Consider the following 17,646-nt stretch of genomic DNA (forward strand, 5'->3'; position numbering starts at 1 on the left):
AGGGGAAATTAACAGTTTTTCATGTCAAAATGTTTCATACAAAGTTTATATTTTATATCGAATATATATTTTATAGGTTATTTTCCAGATGAATTCAGCCTATTTTTCAGCCTTTAAGAATGCCTTTGACAAAAGAAGAATGTATTGAAAATCATTCTCAAGGCTGGATCGGGAAGCTGTCGCATGGTTGCGATGGACATGCAGTTCTTCAACACCGGATGTGTTCACACGAGATCATCATGAGTGGGAGAGATGACGCCGTGTGTGTTTACAAAGAAATGTAGGCCTTGATGCTCACGTACAAGACCTTGTCTGTTCCTCAACATTCTCCTTGAGGCTTACGTTCCCTCACGCAATCTTAGATCGGTTAACGACCGACACTTAGTAGTGCCTACTCAGCATGGCTCAAGGTCCCTTTCCAGAGTTTTAAACTAGAGATGCATCGATACTAATTTTCTCAGCTGATACTGATAACCGATAATTCAGAGTGATATCGGCCAATACCGATAGTTCTGCCTTTTATGCCTTCTTTTAAATTAATAATAATTAATTCCACAATTCTGAAAGAAATGAAAATAAAAACTTTATTCTCTCCATTTCAACAAGTTGTTTCACAGTAACTGTTCAACAGTAAACACAGTAAACAGAAAACACATTACTCAAATTAACATTAACACATGAACTACATTCTGAAGATTAAAGTAAGATTTCTTAACTTATTGAATGTTATTAATTCATATTAACATTGATTGAATTCTAAAAAAAAAAACTCCTGTTAGTCTCATGTTCACTCGCCACAAACAAAAGCATTTCTACTTCATCATTAACATCAAACTGGTAATATATAATATCAACTTTTTTATATATTAACATTAACTGGATATGAAATACACTACTCTGCATGCATATATAATATAATATTTGTCATCTTTATTTAAATCTTTCAACGGTGTACTGGCGCTTTAATTCAGCTCGAGCAGCGCAGCAAAAAAATATAGACGCGATGCTGAAACTCCTGCTTCACTGCTGCTTCACTGCTGCTCACTTCCTGCTAACAATTTTAGCAGTGCAGAGCTTACAGAGTTTAAAAACTGCAGTTTTGTTGTCATTCCATGCAGGAGACATCCTCTTTACACACAGCATGAAATCGATGTGTTTTCCCGCCCTCTTTTAATTGACAGGATATAATTGGCCCTGATCATCGGATGCTTTTAAACTATCAGCCGATAGCGTGAAAAATTGCCTTTATTGGCCGATACATCGGTGCATCTCTACTTTAAACTAACTGTCCCTCGGTGGTGGAATGAGCTTCCAACCTCAATCCAGACCACAGAATCTGTCACTATCTTCAATAAACAGCTAAAGACCCACCTCTTCCGTGAACACTTAACTAACCCCCTAAAATGCCAACCCCACATTATTTTTTATTTAAAAAAATAAATAAAAACTTACTCTGGCTCTTACTCCTCTACTCTGTGCACTTTGCTTCTCTAGTATAAATCTTGTATGGTAGCACTGCTTGTATTTCCTCATTTGTAAGTCGGTTTGGATAAAAGTGTCTGCTAAATGAATAAATGTAAATGGCAATCTGGTAGAGCAGTGGTCACCAACCCTGTTCTTTGAGCTCTCCCTTCCTGTAGGTTTCATCTCCAACCAAAATCTAACACACCTATTTTAGCTGATCAGGGACTTCTTGGGCATGATTATGGTTGGAGAGGAGGGTAGAGATTTGAGATGGCGCCGATCACATTTTATTTCCGTGTATTATTGGTGTCTGGGTGCAAACCTGGCAGCACTGTCTCACTGATTACGTGGCTCCGTGCAACAGTTTTCTATCGAATAAGTTCTATTGACTAACTTGAGGTTCAGCAGATAGGAGAGAATGAGTTTTTTGTTCGTTGTCTCAACAAGCTGAATTGTATTGCTTGCACTTTAAAAGGCCAGAGGCAAACAGGGTCAAAGTTGAATTTGATCAGATGCTCTTTTCATCGAAAAACAATGGCCTTGGTAGGGCAGAGCAATCTTGCTGCTTCTCATCTACAGACAGTCTGACATTTAATCTGCCTGTCTTATTGGTTGCTGGGGGGTGGGGGGGCTGTCATGAATACTTCTCCCTCTCTGTGTGAAGCATCCAGCTGTGTGCCACATCAAATCAAATTCAACTTTTTTGTTTTTGTTTCTTTTTCCCCCCTGAACTTTTTTTTTTTTTTACACATGATCATTACCAGGGTTATAGTGAACACACTCTTAATCACTTTTGTGTGTGTGTATGCTTTAAGAGACAAACTTCAAAATCAGTCCCACACAATTCTCTCTTTCCCGTGTGACTGCTTGGTTTGCGTGATTGCGTTTCATGCCTGTCAAGTTCAGAGAGCGGTGAGAGCCAGCTGCTTCTCTTCCATTTATTTCATTAAGATGCAGGTGCACTCAGGGAAGGATACGCACGTACACACGCGCAGTCTGACACACATCCACTTACACGTGTACGCACTTACGTGGCTCTGTATTTTTCCACAGATGTAACGCACCCTTTAAGCCATGCCATCTTACATAAACAGGCTCTCACTTTTGTACACACCCACATATATGCATACATATTTCCTCACTGTCAGAGAAGCAGCATGCTGACGCCTTGGTTTGTGCGGCAGAAACAGCTGATCAGAGCCCAGTGGGAGAAACCTGCCGCCCTCCAGCCTGATAATTACATTCTAGAGAAGAGAGGGGGAGAAAGACAGAGAGGAAAGGAGGGGGAATGGGGGAAGGAGACATAAGAAGGATTGTGTGTGTGTGTGTGTGTGTGTGTGTGTGTGTGTGTGTGTGCTTGCTTGCTTGCTTGTTGCCAAGGTACATTTTGGCCTAGAACCAAGGTGAGAAAGAAAGCGAGAGGGATAAATGCAAACACAGAGCAATGTGCAGTCTGGCAAAGAGGGCTAAGAGATATCACGGATGGAGGGAGTGTTTTTACAGCGGGAGGGTGAACTGTGTGTGAGCATGTATGCAGTTACAAGTGTACAGTAGGTGTGGTCTTATTCTGACCTAAAGACAAATGTGTCTGACCAGAATACTGAGCATCTTGCAGTATTCAGGTCACCCCTCCGCATAAATATAAAAATAAATAAACACACAAACACAGTCGCCATTTTACATACCATAGTAGCTAAAAGGTTCTCGGGTAAAAGCTCTGCTTGCTTACGGATTAATGACTCGGTCAAGCTAAAATTCCTTTTATTTAAAGTTGCTGTCATAAACAGGTTAGATAGCTTAACCAATTTCCTACCTTCTTTTAAGTAAGATTTTTTTTTTTTTTTTAAGTTATTCTTATAATTAGGTTTTTTTTTTTTTTTTTAGAATAGTTTTGATTCAAATGGAGTCAGATTTAACTAACAGTTTATTTAATCATTTTAGTCATCATGTATGGCATGCTTTATTGTCTGTATTGATATTATGTAATACTCTTTTTTTTTTTTTTAAATCATGCAGTTGTGCTGCTTTCTGAGTCAAAGAAAATCATTGGGGGGTTGTAATGTAATTTTATCATACAACTTAATGTTTCACTTTTATTTTTATTTATTTTTATTTTTTTTAATTCACTGCAATCTGACATCTAAACGTTTGTCTTCCTGCAGGATTTGTTTTTTGTTTAACTCCTCCAGTACAATTCAGTTAAATCCAAAACAGCTTCCTGTTCACTGTACTGTACATAGGATATGACATATTGACATTTCTAAAATTGCATCTCAAAAAATTAGTACCTATGTATATACTATTATATCATCATTTGGGATTCCTTCAAAGGGGGACGTTAAGTAACAGTGTTACTGTAACACATTTACTACCCACCTCTGACAACAATATTGCTGTGATTTCAGCAAAATTATTAGTATGTTTAAACGGTTCTATGCGGCTATTTACTTAATCAGTCATTGTGCATTTAAGAATAAAAAGGAAAGAATCTTTCATGTGCTAAAATGTTTGTTTTGGGGTTTTTTTTCATGTACAAATTGTAGGAGGACCAGCAGATGGACGCCTCTTACCAGGTGATCAAGTATTGAAAGTGAATAACAAAGCCATTGAAGACTTATCTCCTGAATATGTTGACAACATGATTAGGTACAAATTTATTCTTCTGTCTCTCAATCTGCATTCCAACGTGCATTTATTTCCCCCCTTACAACTTGAAATGAATGTCACATTTAGCAAAAGAGCAGTCACTTAAGGTACTGTATAAGGTAAATCAGTTTTCTTTCTGGAATCAAGAACCATCTGGTCTAAGTATACAAATACTTCACTCTCAGAACTGGGACATCTGGGAAAGATCCAGGGAATCCCTGGAGTATATGATGAGTAGGCTTGGGGAGTAAACTGGTAAAAAAAAACAAACTGGTAACTGTAATCCGTTACAGTTATCTCAAACAACAACGTAATCAGATTACATTTTGTGTAAAAAAAAAATAAAATAAAAAAAAAAAAAAAGGGGGGGCGGAATAATATCAGGATTATATGTATATATATTTTTTTCATTTAAAAACCAAAGAAATTAAAATTTTGAGAACTTTTGTTGTTAGTCATGACTCACGTCAGCAACCTCCTGGTGCATGCGCAAATAAATTTTGCACAAAGTCACTTTAGTAGAAATGAACATAAATTGTTCTTTGAAATGCTTTTTTTTTTCCTCCTTTTCCCGGACTTGTCCTCTTTTTCGGACCTTAAAAAAGCATCTAAATTTGAGAAAATGTCCGGCATTCGGCTTTAGTTTCATTATGATGCCCTTATGGTCTAATACTGCATCATGTGCGTGCATGTTTGCATTGCTTTAAACCCGCTCTGTAATTCCTGCCTTCCCGCACAGCAATCGGTCGATTATAAAAGGTTTGTAGCAACTATTGGCCAAATTCTCCCTCTCAACCATTAGCCTACTCTCAGCGAACACGTGAAGGTGAAGTGCTGTTGTGTACGGTATCAAATAGTTGCTTGACAATAGCAGCAAATGACAGCTGTCCTGAGTCGAAACGATACCCATTGCCATATAAGGTCATTTTTCATTTCATGTTATCACATTGCTTTGTATTACATGGTCATTCAAATGTGTAAATGAAGGCAGAAGGTTCACGCGTGGCATCTAATATTTTATTTTATTCCATGGACATTCACAAGAATGTAGGAAAAAATGTCAATTGTGGGCAGAGTGAAACCATTAAAGTCTGCATTCATAGTAACATTGTTTGGAACGCTATTGAGACACACACCCCCGGGGAAAAAATGTGTCCTCCTTTTTAGAAAGCCAGAATATGGTCACTCTAGCTTTTGTGATGTAATGTTACCCGCATCAGGGACAGTGATCTTTTATTTATTTATTTTATTAAAACAAATCCAAACAATGAACATGTTAAGCATAAAATAAGCTCTAAATAAACATATTTTAGATCATATTGCTTTTCTCTTGACTTTATTTACATATGTGTCCTTGAAGTAATCCAAAAATAATCAGATTACATTACTTTCATATTGTGATACTTGGATTATGTTACCGATTACATTTTTTATGAAGAAATTTGTAACTGTAATGGAATACATTTTTAAAGTTTAAAAAAAACCCTGCTGATGGGATATATGATGGGTTCTATATTTATAGGATATATAATTGGGCTCAAACCTCATATGACACAAAATAGACTACTTTGACTGTATGAATGTGTTTGTTTGACATCAGTGATTTTTTTTTTTTTTTTTTTACTCATCTGAAGCTGTATGTAATCAGTCAGTATAACCATATATACTGTGATAAGGATTCTAAAGACTGTACAAAACAAGCTAATATTCTCAATATTAGGGTTTTAACGATGCAATTATCCTTCGAGCTGGATTTATAAAATTGTTCATGTTTTTAAAGTACTCTATTAGCAAAAGCCTGTGAACATGACATTCGGGGAATATTGGCATATTCCTAGCACAGCTTTACCAGCTTTAAGCCTTTTAAAATTAGAATTAGAATAAGATTAAAATTGGGGGGGGGACCTCAATTTAACTGAAAAATGCCAATCTGGATCACTCTAATATAGCACACAACATGGTATCTATCTTACAACTACTGATTAATATCAACTATAAGACAATTCTTTGTTTATCATTAATTGTATCACTACTTTTCCTAGCAAGTGCACTTGATTTAATAAAGCACTAATTTAGAGTCAGAAAATGAATAAGCCCTTAAATACAAATATTTAGGTGTTTGATGGAACACATATACTTTGTCGTACAGTTCTGATGCAAATGGGTTACAACCTCATATGTTATTTTCCTAGGCAGTGCCAGGATTCTCTAACCGTGACAGTCCTCAGAAACATGATGGTGAGTACATGGCAACATTATGGGATTGTAGAAGCTCCTGCATTTTGGTAACGAGTTTGTGGGGAGGTGATTTTTTTTTGCTTGTTTTATTTTTTCAGAACCCCAAGTCCTCGTTTATGTCGGCAGAAAAGAGAGCTCGCCTGAGAAGAAATCCGGTTAAAGTGCGCTTTGCCGAGGAAGTATTAGTCAACGGACACACTCAGGTTCACCAACCACACACATGCACAAACCGATTACTCACACAGCCTTCAACAATTCATTCACACACATTATTCAAATCTTTTATTCTTTTTTAAAATTTTACATTAAAAAAACTGAAACTCAATCAGCCGTGTGTGTTCCCAGGGAAACTCCCTTCTCTTCCTGCCCAATGTGCTTAAAGTCTACCTGGAGAATGGGCAAACCAAAGCCTTCAAATTTGATAAGACCACCACAGTGAAGGTTTGTCCTCAGCATTTCTACCTTATTCCCGTGTGACTGCAAATCCAGGTTTTTCAGTTTATATTTGTATATTACTAAGCAAATTCACCCCATTATACTGCACAAAGTCATAATTTTATGTTGATCACGTTCCACAAATATACTCAAGTATGTTGTTCATGTGTGTGTATGTGTGTGTAGGACATTGTGCTGACTTTAAAGGACAAGCTGTCAATTCGCTCTATTGAATATTTCTCCCTGGTGCTGGAGCAGCAATACAGCATCACCAAACTGCTGTTACTGCATGAAGATGAGCTCATACAGAAGGTAACTCTTAATATCTCTCAATCTCCTTCCCACCCATGCAGCCTTTCTATAGCTTTCTTTCTCTTCGTTGTGAAGGTGCTCAGGTTTAACAGTCAGGTTCTCGCACTCAAAGTAGCTAATGGAAGAAATTCATTAATAGCCATTTTAATCTCTCAGGTGGTCCAGAAGAAGGACTCGCATGATTACAGATGTCTGTTCCGAGTGTGTTTTATCCCTCGAGATCCAGTGGACCTGCTGCACGATGACCCAGTCGCCTTTGAGTACCTCTTTCACCAGGTATCTATGTGCAATTTTATTTAATTGCTGCACATATGTATGTATGTGCAATTTTATCCCGTGTGTGTGTGTGTGTAGAGCGTTGGGGATGTGCTGCAGGAGCGGTTTGCAGTAGAGATGAAATGTAACACTGCTTTGAGGCTAGCAGCACTACATATGCATGAAAGGTTGGCCAGCTGTGGACAAACTACCAGAGCATCTATCAAGAATATTACGTAAGTCTCTCATACCGACATGCATGTACAAGGGAGGGACAAATATTCCCAGAATTGTTAAAATAACTAGTGTTATAAAACTTACAGCATTTCTCCTTTAAGCCCTTTCAAAATACTCACTGTATAGTACAATACACTTGTTCCAGTGTTTCTCCAATTTTTGGAAACATTTCCTGTAGTCATCTTTTGTCATCAAGAGCCTCTTGTGTTGTTTTTTTAATATTTTATTTATTTATTTATTTATTCTGGATTTCTCGCACAGTGGCGAATCTTTTCCTCTTCAGTCTCATTTCGCAAGATCTGGCAAATATGGTGGATGTGAAGTGATAACCACATTTTTTTTTCTGGTTAAAAACTCAGTTGTTAACAACACAGTCTGTACAGGTGCATTGTCATGGTGCGAGATCCAATTCTGGGTGCAACACATCTCCGGACTTTTTCTTTTTTTCCCCCTGATGCTTTCCCATAGATGCCTAAGCACTGTGATATAACACACCCCCCCCCCGATATACTCACACTTGCAACTCAAATGTACAGCACGTATATAGTACAATTAAATAGAAGCAACATTCTAATCTGGAGGCAATTGCCCTTGCAAACTTGAACCTTGGCAGCCATTGTGTTTGGGACACTCTTTATAGTCATCAATGCATCTTGACTACCACTTGCTAGTTTACCTGCTTACCTAACGATCGATCCTGAACCAATGGCAGTTCTTTTTCTGCCCTTTAACACAACTCGGTTGCTGTTTGATGAATAACCTAACAGCGTATCTGCCTCCCAACTATATGGACATTATGATTGCTAAATAGTAAAGCATTTGTGCGCATGTGTGTTTTGCTTCATTTTCAGTAAGGAGTTTGGATTAGAGAGTTTTATTTCACCCACATTACTGAGGAACATGAGAGAGAAAGATCTGCGGAAAGCTCTTGCAGGTCATATGAAGAAAATCCAGTCACTGCTCGAACCGCGTCAAAAAGTAAGCCTTGTGTCTTTGTGTGGCCTTTATATTACACTTTTCTGTAACAATAAACTAACTGAAAGCAGTTCTTTTGTTTTGTACTGCTTTAAATCTGTAAAACATTTTGTAAACTTTTTAAAACTGAAAAATTCTGAAGATTTTTACATATTTGTTTTTTAATTTTCTAAAAAAATTTCAAAAAATATTTCTAAAATTTTTTCTAAAAAAAAAGTTATAATACTTTTCTAATGCAACACTACTGTTTTTCTGGTTATTTGTTAGTAAACCTATTATCTTGATATAATAGAAATGTTTAACACAGTGCAGTGTTAATTAAGAAAGAAAAATTTTGCTACACATGCAGCTATATGGGATTGTGTGGAAAAACTCAGAAATAGAAGAATGTGTGGGGGAAAGTGTATGTGTTTTTGTGATGCTCAAAATGATGCATTTACTCTACCTTTTATTCTTTCACCTCTCTGTCTCTCTCTCTCTCTCTCTCTCTCTCTCTCAGGTAATCTCGGTGCCTCAGGCCAGGTTGGCATATCTAACTCAGATGGCAGAACTGGTATCATATAGTGGGAGAACCTACAATGCCACCATGCTGGTGAGATCCCCTTGTTACGTCCTGATAATAAAATCTATATTTTTATTCTTTATTTCTCTTCAAACTTTCACTAAGTAAGTAAGTAAGTAAGTAAATTCTATTTATATAGCACATTTAAACATTGTAAATCTAACCAAAGTGCTGAACAGTTTAAGAAAAAGTTAAATAGAAAACAGAATAAAACCAAATGGAGACAGACAATAGACAATAGTAAAATTAGATTAAAACGCCTGGGAGAAGAGCTACGCTTTCAGCCTCTTTTTAAAAATGATAATAGAAGGTGCAAGGCGGATGTCCAGTGGCAATTGATTCCATAAGCGAGGGGCGGCAACTGAAAAAGCTCTATTCCCCTTAGGTTTTTAAACGGGATCGAGGGACATACAAAAGAAACCTATCAGAAGATCTTAAAAATCTGCTACATGAATGTGGTGTAAGAAGATCTTTGAGATAAGAAGGAGCTTGATCATTAAGACAGGGGTTCCCAAACTTTTCCAGGGCAAGGCCCCCCAAATGTCATTAACATTTGACCGAGGCCCCCCTTTTGCAAGATGTCTTTAAAACACATTAAAAATACAGACTTTTGAATATATCCCCCCTTTTTTATTAATAATTACATCTTTACATTACATTAGGAATTGATTGTGTGTGTGTGTGTGTGTGTGTGTGTGTGTGTGTGTGTGTGTGTGTGTGTGTGTGTGGTTGTCTGAGAGTGAGAAAGAGAAAACATACTTGTGGCAGGGATGGGCTTGGTGGCTCCGACCAAAATGTTGAGGCCCCTCGGGCGGCCCCGCAGCCCCCACTTTGAAAACCACTGCATTAAGAGTTGATCTATTGGGTACTATTTATTTTGTGGGATAAAATAATGATACGTGACAAAGCCTTAATCTTTACTTTGAGATTCTTAGTAGTGTACATCTGTTTTACTTGGCAGATATTCAGTGTGTGAGCCAGGATGATGATGATGATGATAGGTGTGTATTTATATATGTGCATCCCAGCTGCAGGACCGGGAGTCGTTGGTGAGTTTGTTGGTGGGAGCACGATTTGGTGTCAGTCAGATACTAAACCACAAGCTGAACATGATCTCGACTATTATAGACTTCCATTACATCAGCCGTGTAGAAGTGCTCTCTGAGTCTGACAGGGTCAGCATGCTGAAGATCTACCTACATGATATCCAGGTGGGTACACCGATAGGGTTTCTTACAGAATCCTAATAAAAAATGTCAGGTATATGTATAAATATGTCAGATATAAGGTATATGAAAGCAATATGAACTAGAAAATATTTCTTCCCATTTCTTCAGTTTTCCTTTTATATTCCATATTTAGGGATTTAGGAATTTATCTCACATATTCGAGTATCCTTTCAGAGCAAGTAGTCATACCATACACACCGTTTTACATGTATGTCTGTTTTTTCTCCTTTCTTTTGCTCTCTGTGTACAGCCCCTGGCCTTGCTGATGGATTCTGTAGCCGCTAAGGACCTGGCATGTCTGCTGGCAGGCTATTGCAAATTGTTAGTGGATCCCAATATGAACGTGTTCCGCTGGGGCCCTCGCCCCAAAATACGTCGTATACCTTTAGAAGAAGGTAAAAGATTTCAAGAATTACATCTATTTCTTATGCTTTAAGCATTTGATTGTTAATACAATCATGTAATTCCTTAGGCTTTGGATTCCGCTGTGGCAGTGACTCAGAGGAGAGCTCAGATGAGGACTACACCATGGACAACCTGCTAGACACACCAGTCTCTGAGGACACTGTCTCAACTCAAACAAACGATGACCGAGAAGATGAGAAAGATGAGGAGAAAGAAGAGGCCAAAGCAAACACAGTAAGGGTGATTGTGACCCAGATAGAAGAAGAGGAGAATGTAGTAGAAGGTGCTCTAGAAGGAACAAGTACAAGTGGCTCTATTGAGGATGAGGACTATGCAGCAAGAGTAGATGCACTTCTGGAAACAGGATGGTACACAGACCCGAGAGTCAACAGCAGCTTCTCTAGTCTGTCCAGTAACTCGTTTAACACTCTTGAGGAGATTAGCAAAGTATCCACTACATGGCCTGCTCGTTTGGCCACTTTTCAGGAGGAGATGCCCAAATCAGACCAGGCTACTGGGGCCTCTACCCTGGATGTCCACCATCCTTTCCTGCTAGAGATCCCTGAACATCTGAACCAGAAAGAGAAATCAAACCGCCCCTCTGACTTCCTCTATGATAAGCACAGTGGCTTGCGGTACAGTGACCTCTCCCAAATGTCTGACTCCCTTCCAAGCCCACCTGAAGCAAGTGATGATGCTCTGAGTGATTTGGAAGAGATTAATAAAGATGAAAACAAAAATTATAGACCTGCAGACATTGACGCTGTGTTAGCCTCGGGTAGTAGTAATAGCATGAAATCTACAGTAGCTGGCTTCAATGTCCAAGCACTTTTATCAAGGATCCGTAGCCATCCAACATGTAAGAAAGATCTGAGGAATTCTAACCTCTACCAGAAAGAGGAAGCAAAGTCTAAAGGGACTTTGTCCAGACCAAAAGTTCAACCTCCACCTCCACCACTAAGAATAGTATCCAGAGTTTCTCAAATAGCAAAGGACAGCAGAAACAGTGGGTCAGAATCAGAAGAAGAGTTCTTTGATGCACAGGATCGTCTCACTCCACCAATCTTGGAACAACCTGCAGGTCAGTGAGCTTCTCCTAAACAGAAGTGTACACGTTCTGTATAATATGTGTCTTAAATTATGTGTATTTTCTCTAGCCATCTTTTTCTAGCATTTGTTCCTTATGCGATTTCTTTCTCTTGTTGGTTCCAGAAAAGAAAGTAAATGTGAATGGAATGGAACATGCTCTGAGACAGACTGATGCAAAGACCAGTGTGGAGGAACCAGCAGCATCCAAGATGCAAAGTCGATTGGACAAGCCACACGATAACTATTCTTTACCTATTAGTAGGAACACTCTAAATAAGGACATTTCTCTCCTTAAAGATCTCACTCCTGCAAAAAATATTCTGGGTAATAGAGAGCTGGAGGGTCACCAGCCATCAGAGATTCTGCTTCCTCAACCAGCCATGCTTGAACCTAATCCTATCTCAAATAATCACATCTCAGAGAAGAAGGGCCAACAATGTAATGGAGATATTACTGGCCGTAATGCTCACATATCCTCTGAGCTTTTGGAGATGGAGCCAGACACTATGGAGTTTAAGCCTGTTACTTCAGCTGGACCACCACAGTCTTCCCCCTTAATCACAGCAGTGCGGCAGACTAAATCCCAGCTACCAAGCACAGTGGATTCTGCAACAGTTTCGACTGATACTCAGAATATTATAAAACCTATAGACTCTAAACAAGATGAAATAGTTAAAGAAGAGAAAACAGAAGAACACCAATCACTGCCTCCTCTGCAGCCCAAGAAAGAAGTTTTTGCAGAACCCCCAGAACCTGACAAACCCATATCCAAAGTTTCTCACCCATCATCTGGTCAAGCTCTGAAAACTGAAGATGTTTCAAATGGGATTTCTTTGCATACTTGGTCCCAGTGGAACAGGGCCACCCCGGGCCCTCCTCTGAGTAAAGGGGTCTCTCTAAGCCATGAGAATCTTAAATGCCAACTAAGAAATGAGAATACTGCAGTCACGGTGACCAGCGCTTCAACTCTTACAGCCACTCCTCCCCCATCTGTGGCTATGAGAGGCTCTATAAGTATGGATCCCAAAGATCCCTTTGGGATTGGAAGGAGTTTTAGCAGCAGAGGTTCTTCTGGGCGTCTGTCCGCTTCAGCACTACGTGGAAAGATCCAGGACATGCCCTGGTATCTCACCCGATCCCAGGAAATTTTGGGGACAGTTGCACTCAGCAGGGATAAATTAATAGACACTAAAGCATCTGAGGATGCCACTGATTACAAGGACTCTAAAAAGGAATCGCCAAAATCCACTTCAGTACCTGCTTTGAATGATTGGAAAGAGAAAGATGCTGAAGTGGTTGTTGTGAAGCTCAAAGATGGGCCACAAGAAGTAGCCTCGCAGGTAAAAGACACAAGTGGGAAAACGTCATTGTCTGGTCATCCAGACCTAAGGCAGAATGGGTTACAAGACTCCACTGAACTTTTCTCACGCTTGGGAACATGCAGGTCTGAACAGCCTAAGTCTCAAAAAAACACTGCTACAAAGGATAATCTGGAAACATCATCTCCTCCATCTAGCACTGGCACACCCCACCGTGATGCATGTGGGTGCCATACTGTTTATGCCAATTGCTTTAGTGGTGATTCTGAGGATTTGTGTGGTTTTGATGATGATCTGACGGTGTACGAGTTCTCTCGTCAGAAACGAATCAACAAACCACCCCAGTCCACTGCACCTTCCTCTGCCCCTTCTTCCAACATCCTGTCTCTGCTAAGAGACTCACCTCACCCCCTTTCAACCTCTTCTGAGCTTAGTCCTCTCTTTACGCCACCCCGGCCTAGACCCCTGGGTTACAACCCATTGGACAATCCACTACGGGATCTTCAAGAAAGACGATATGTAACAGGCCTAAAAGGCACTGGGCTTAAAGGGGGCTACACATCCCTACACAAAGATATTGATGAACTTCTGCTGGTGCTTAAGAATGGTGAGACTGCAATAAATCCTCCAGGCCAGAAGGCGCTGTGTCAAACGGCTAGTGGTATTAATGGCAATTCATTTTCTGAAACGGAGCGCTGTTTAGTGCAGGCTGAGGCACGGAGGCTGGCCTCAGGATGCCAGCGTGCCACGCGAGTTGGTTGGGCACCAGATGATGCTCTTCTCTCATTGGGCAATAGCTTTGGAGCTTTGGTACATCTAGCAGCAGCTTGCCTTCAAGTGTCCTGTTCAGACTGTGGAAGTTGCCATGGTGATATTGATGGCACTGAGGCTCTAAGGAAGCTTCAAGAAATTGTGTGTTTGTACAAGGAGTTTGTGATAGCTGTAGAAGCAGCCCGAGAGGGAGAGGGCGTCAGGTTGTTAGCTAAACAATGCACGGTTCTCATCTCTACAGTCTTCACTCTAACACAGCTTTTCAGGACACACACTCCAGACACAGACAACAGACATTTACCCCTAAACTTCTGAACTTGAACTTTTAATTGAAAGAGAGCAGATAACTTGTAAAGAGAATGATAATCCTTTTCTTTGGATGTAAAGACTTTGAATGTGTGCTGGCACACATGAAATACAAGTAAGTGCCGTGTTCACACACACACACACACACACACACACACACACACACACACAAACACACATATGCACAAACACACAAAATCTCAGTCAAACTCATGAACAGGCAAATAAGTCTACCAAAATGTAGAACCTTTGTCCTCTAAAACTGTTGGTCTTGCCAAGTCTCCTTATGAACTTTAAACAGGATATGGTTTTATTGATACACACAGTAGCTATTTTCTAACAATATCTTATTTCTTTAAGTATGTATTCAAGTACTTATTTATTTTTACATACTATGTGTACGCACCGTGGATTATAACCTATACCTAGATCTTTGTTTTGTTGTATGTAAAGTCCTACCTCTTGGTCTAATAACTAGTGAAACCTGAAAGAAATAGACAGTGTTATGGTGTCCAGTGTCTGTATTTTTTTCTTTTTTTTGTACTGCTCTTCACTGATTTAGGCATGGTACTTCATAAGATGGACAAAGCAGACACCAACCCCCTTTCTTCTCCCTGCTCCTGACCATGTGTACATATAATAGATGCTTAGAAAGGATGTATAAAACACTCGGTAGCATTTGAATTGTGTGCAGTAATTTATCAACTCACTTTCCCAAGTTTGTCTTCTTTCTTTTTGTTTGAAAGCTGGATAGAAATGGGAATGAGAAATCTGAAAGTGTTTAAATTTATATCTATATATCAGTATGAACGTTAATGTTCCTTTTTCATTGGCAAGTTAGCTTACTGTTAATGGTAGCGATCAGTTTTATCCAAAGATGATACAGCACGAGGTGCTCTGTCATTGTGACCATTCGTTTCTAGCACTAGTCAAACTCAACTATTTTTACTTCTTTTATTACTATGCAAGTGTCACTAATTCATAGCTGTTGTCAAAGTTTTTGTATTGAACATTGCTCATATCTGATCAAAACTGTTTTGATAAAGGGGCTTCCCAAACAAACCTAAGCCTTATTCTTGATCTAAAAGTACTTTTAAAGAAAATATTCTGGATCAAGGTCAAATTAAGTACTTATGCAATTGCAACCTGGATCATAATTTGCCTTCTGATGATTGGAGGGAAAACATTGCCAGGTATTAGTACTAGTGTTTCAATAGTTCTTTAGGATGCAGCCCAAAATTGAGTTCAGCATTTTATTACATATGTTCAAATTCATTGTGTCATAAAATGTTCTCTTCAGAGCAAAGTAAAGCTCTATATGGTCACTGGTAGCATTCATCATTTCATCTTTTTATATAAAAGTAACGTCTGAGGTTTGAATCTGCATGAGAGAGCCTGTTCTAAATCAGTGTAAACTGTCAGTTCTGGAAGATGATTAAAAGATAACTTAACCTAGTCCTTAAAGCTTGTTGCACTTGTAAGTGATCAATTATGAATATAATATGGTTTAACTAAAGTCATGACATTAGAGGAGAGCTTCCAGACATCACACATCTCAGACTACATGACACGTCAAACAATCAAATTAAACATTACAAAGTTGTAATGTTGTAGTGCTGAAGGCAACCGGTCACACTTACAAGAGTAGCATAAAAAAAATAGCGAAATGTCGCGTTTTCTTATACTGGTACTCACTATTGCATTTGTGGTCTTGTTTTTTGTTAAATCTTTGTAAAATTTGTTCCAGCACGCCAGCACAAGTTCTGACACTAATCGTTACTCTGACAGAGATGTCTATCAGCCATATCAAACTACCTGAAGGAGGACAACCTCAAATGGTCCTATAGCTGTTGTTTTGTTGTTGGTTTTTTTTTTCATAATTGTAGCAAATAAAAATGAGAAAATTGTACTAAGTTAATCTGTGTATGCGGATAGCTTGCATTCGGAGTCCACATATATAAACCCAGACTAACGCTGAACAGTGAGGAATTGTCTGAATAATGAAGGGACAATCGTGAAGTCATTTTGCATTCCTTCTACTGTATCAATAATTAAAGAATGAAATTGAATGGAATCTGCTTCTGAATTGTTTCTTTTCTAAGTGTCTTTCTTCCAGATTTATTTTGTATGTATTGTATTGAATTTTTTTTTTATGTATTTTACGAACTTGTTCATTTTGTGTATTCATTCGCACCTTAAACACATCTAACAAAAATAAAAATCGAACTAACATAACAATCTAGACAAAGCTGGAAAAATGGAGCTGGATGTTGTCTGTCCATTAGGCATCATGTTTTGTTCAATCTGCCATACCGGATCAGTCAAATGAAGCTCAGTTTTACTAAGATCTTTAATATGAGCTACTAAATTATTGATGGATGATGGTCTTTCCCTAGAAGCACAGTTATAGATTGTCTATAACCATTATAGAGTGTTATATGATAATCAGTTATTGAACTATAACAATAAATATCATGGTATGATTAATGCATTCTTCTTGTAATGGGTGTTAAACATTCATGCATCTATGTTGTTTGTTTGTATGGGGTAATCTCGCAGTGCGGTATATTTAGCAACATGTCTGCTTAATTGCATAAATACCAGTGGTAAAACCCCAAAACCTCAATATAAGGAGCACATAGCTGACTAGGAAAAGCTCTTTTAAAAAAAAAAAAACAATTAAATTTTTACTATTACGATGTACACTAATATAACCCCTATAACCAGTGAAATTATCATTTTTGAAATAACAACATTGTACATATTTTAAAGATTCTAATTAGATATGAGTGTGAAAGTGTGTTAGTCTGGCACCATGAGCGGCCAGAACGGCTACAGCATCAATTGTACAAGTGGCCAAGAAATGTCCCCTTTTCAGGAGACTGCATTTTAAAGATAGTTTTGTAAAATCCAAATAAGCTTTACAGATCTTTATTGGAAAGGGTTTAAACAATGTTTTTCATGCTTGTTCAATGAACCATAAATAATTATTGCACATGTACCTATGGAACAGTCCTTAAGACACTAACAGTTTACAGGCGGTAGGCAATTAAGGTCACAGTTACAATAACTTAGGACACCAAAGAGACCTTTCTACTGGCTCTGAAAAACACCAGAAGAAAGTTGCCTAGGGTTTCTGCTCACCTGTGTGAACATGCCATAAGCTTAACCTATGCGTCTTTACTTACTTATAACCCCACCCCCTCTCTGCATTGCGCCACAAATACACTTCATTGCAGAAATATAAACCAGCCCTTAGATAGGTAAATAAAAACAAATGTTTATGAAATTTGAATATTCTAAGGTCATCGTTATGAGGGAAAGCTGTAATGTTGGTACACATTGAGACCATTTTATTGCCCAGCACTATATCCGACAGTTGGGTCATCCTTTCATTCATAGT

The 17,646-nt window shown here is 38.6% G+C and overlaps 1 protein-coding gene across 1 annotated transcript in view; it reads left to right on the forward strand.

The window, feature by feature from the left end:
- The window catches only part of frmpd1b (FERM and PDZ domain containing 1b), a 32,866-nt gene extending 16,433 nt beyond the window's left edge, over positions 1 to 16,433 (forward strand). Inside the window, exons 4-16 of the mRNA XM_053630647.1 lie at positions 4,008 to 4,110; positions 6,303 to 6,348; positions 6,447 to 6,551; positions 6,694 to 6,789; positions 6,970 to 7,095; positions 7,252 to 7,371; positions 7,450 to 7,586; positions 8,439 to 8,565; positions 9,062 to 9,154; positions 10,153 to 10,335; positions 10,604 to 10,748; positions 10,826 to 11,839; positions 11,971 to 16,433. Of these exons, the coding sequence (XP_053486622.1) occupies positions 4,008 to 4,110; positions 6,303 to 6,348; positions 6,447 to 6,551; positions 6,694 to 6,789; positions 6,970 to 7,095; positions 7,252 to 7,371; positions 7,450 to 7,586; positions 8,439 to 8,565; positions 9,062 to 9,154; positions 10,153 to 10,335; positions 10,604 to 10,748; positions 10,826 to 11,839; positions 11,971 to 14,252 (4,577 nt within the window). The 3' untranslated portion in view covers positions 14,253 to 16,433. The remainder of the gene's footprint in view (positions 1 to 4,007; positions 4,111 to 6,302; positions 6,349 to 6,446; positions 6,552 to 6,693; positions 6,790 to 6,969; positions 7,096 to 7,251; positions 7,372 to 7,449; positions 7,587 to 8,438; positions 8,566 to 9,061; positions 9,155 to 10,152; positions 10,336 to 10,603; positions 10,749 to 10,825; positions 11,840 to 11,970) is intronic.
- The last annotated feature ends 1,213 nt before the right edge of the window (positions 16,434 to 17,646 follow it).

The sequence above is a fragment of the Ictalurus furcatus genome, chromosome 8 (genome assembly GCF_023375685.1).
Source record: "Ictalurus furcatus strain D&B chromosome 8, Billie_1.0, whole genome shotgun sequence".
Lineage (NCBI taxonomy): Eukaryota > Metazoa > Chordata > Actinopteri > Siluriformes > Ictaluridae > Ictalurus > Ictalurus furcatus.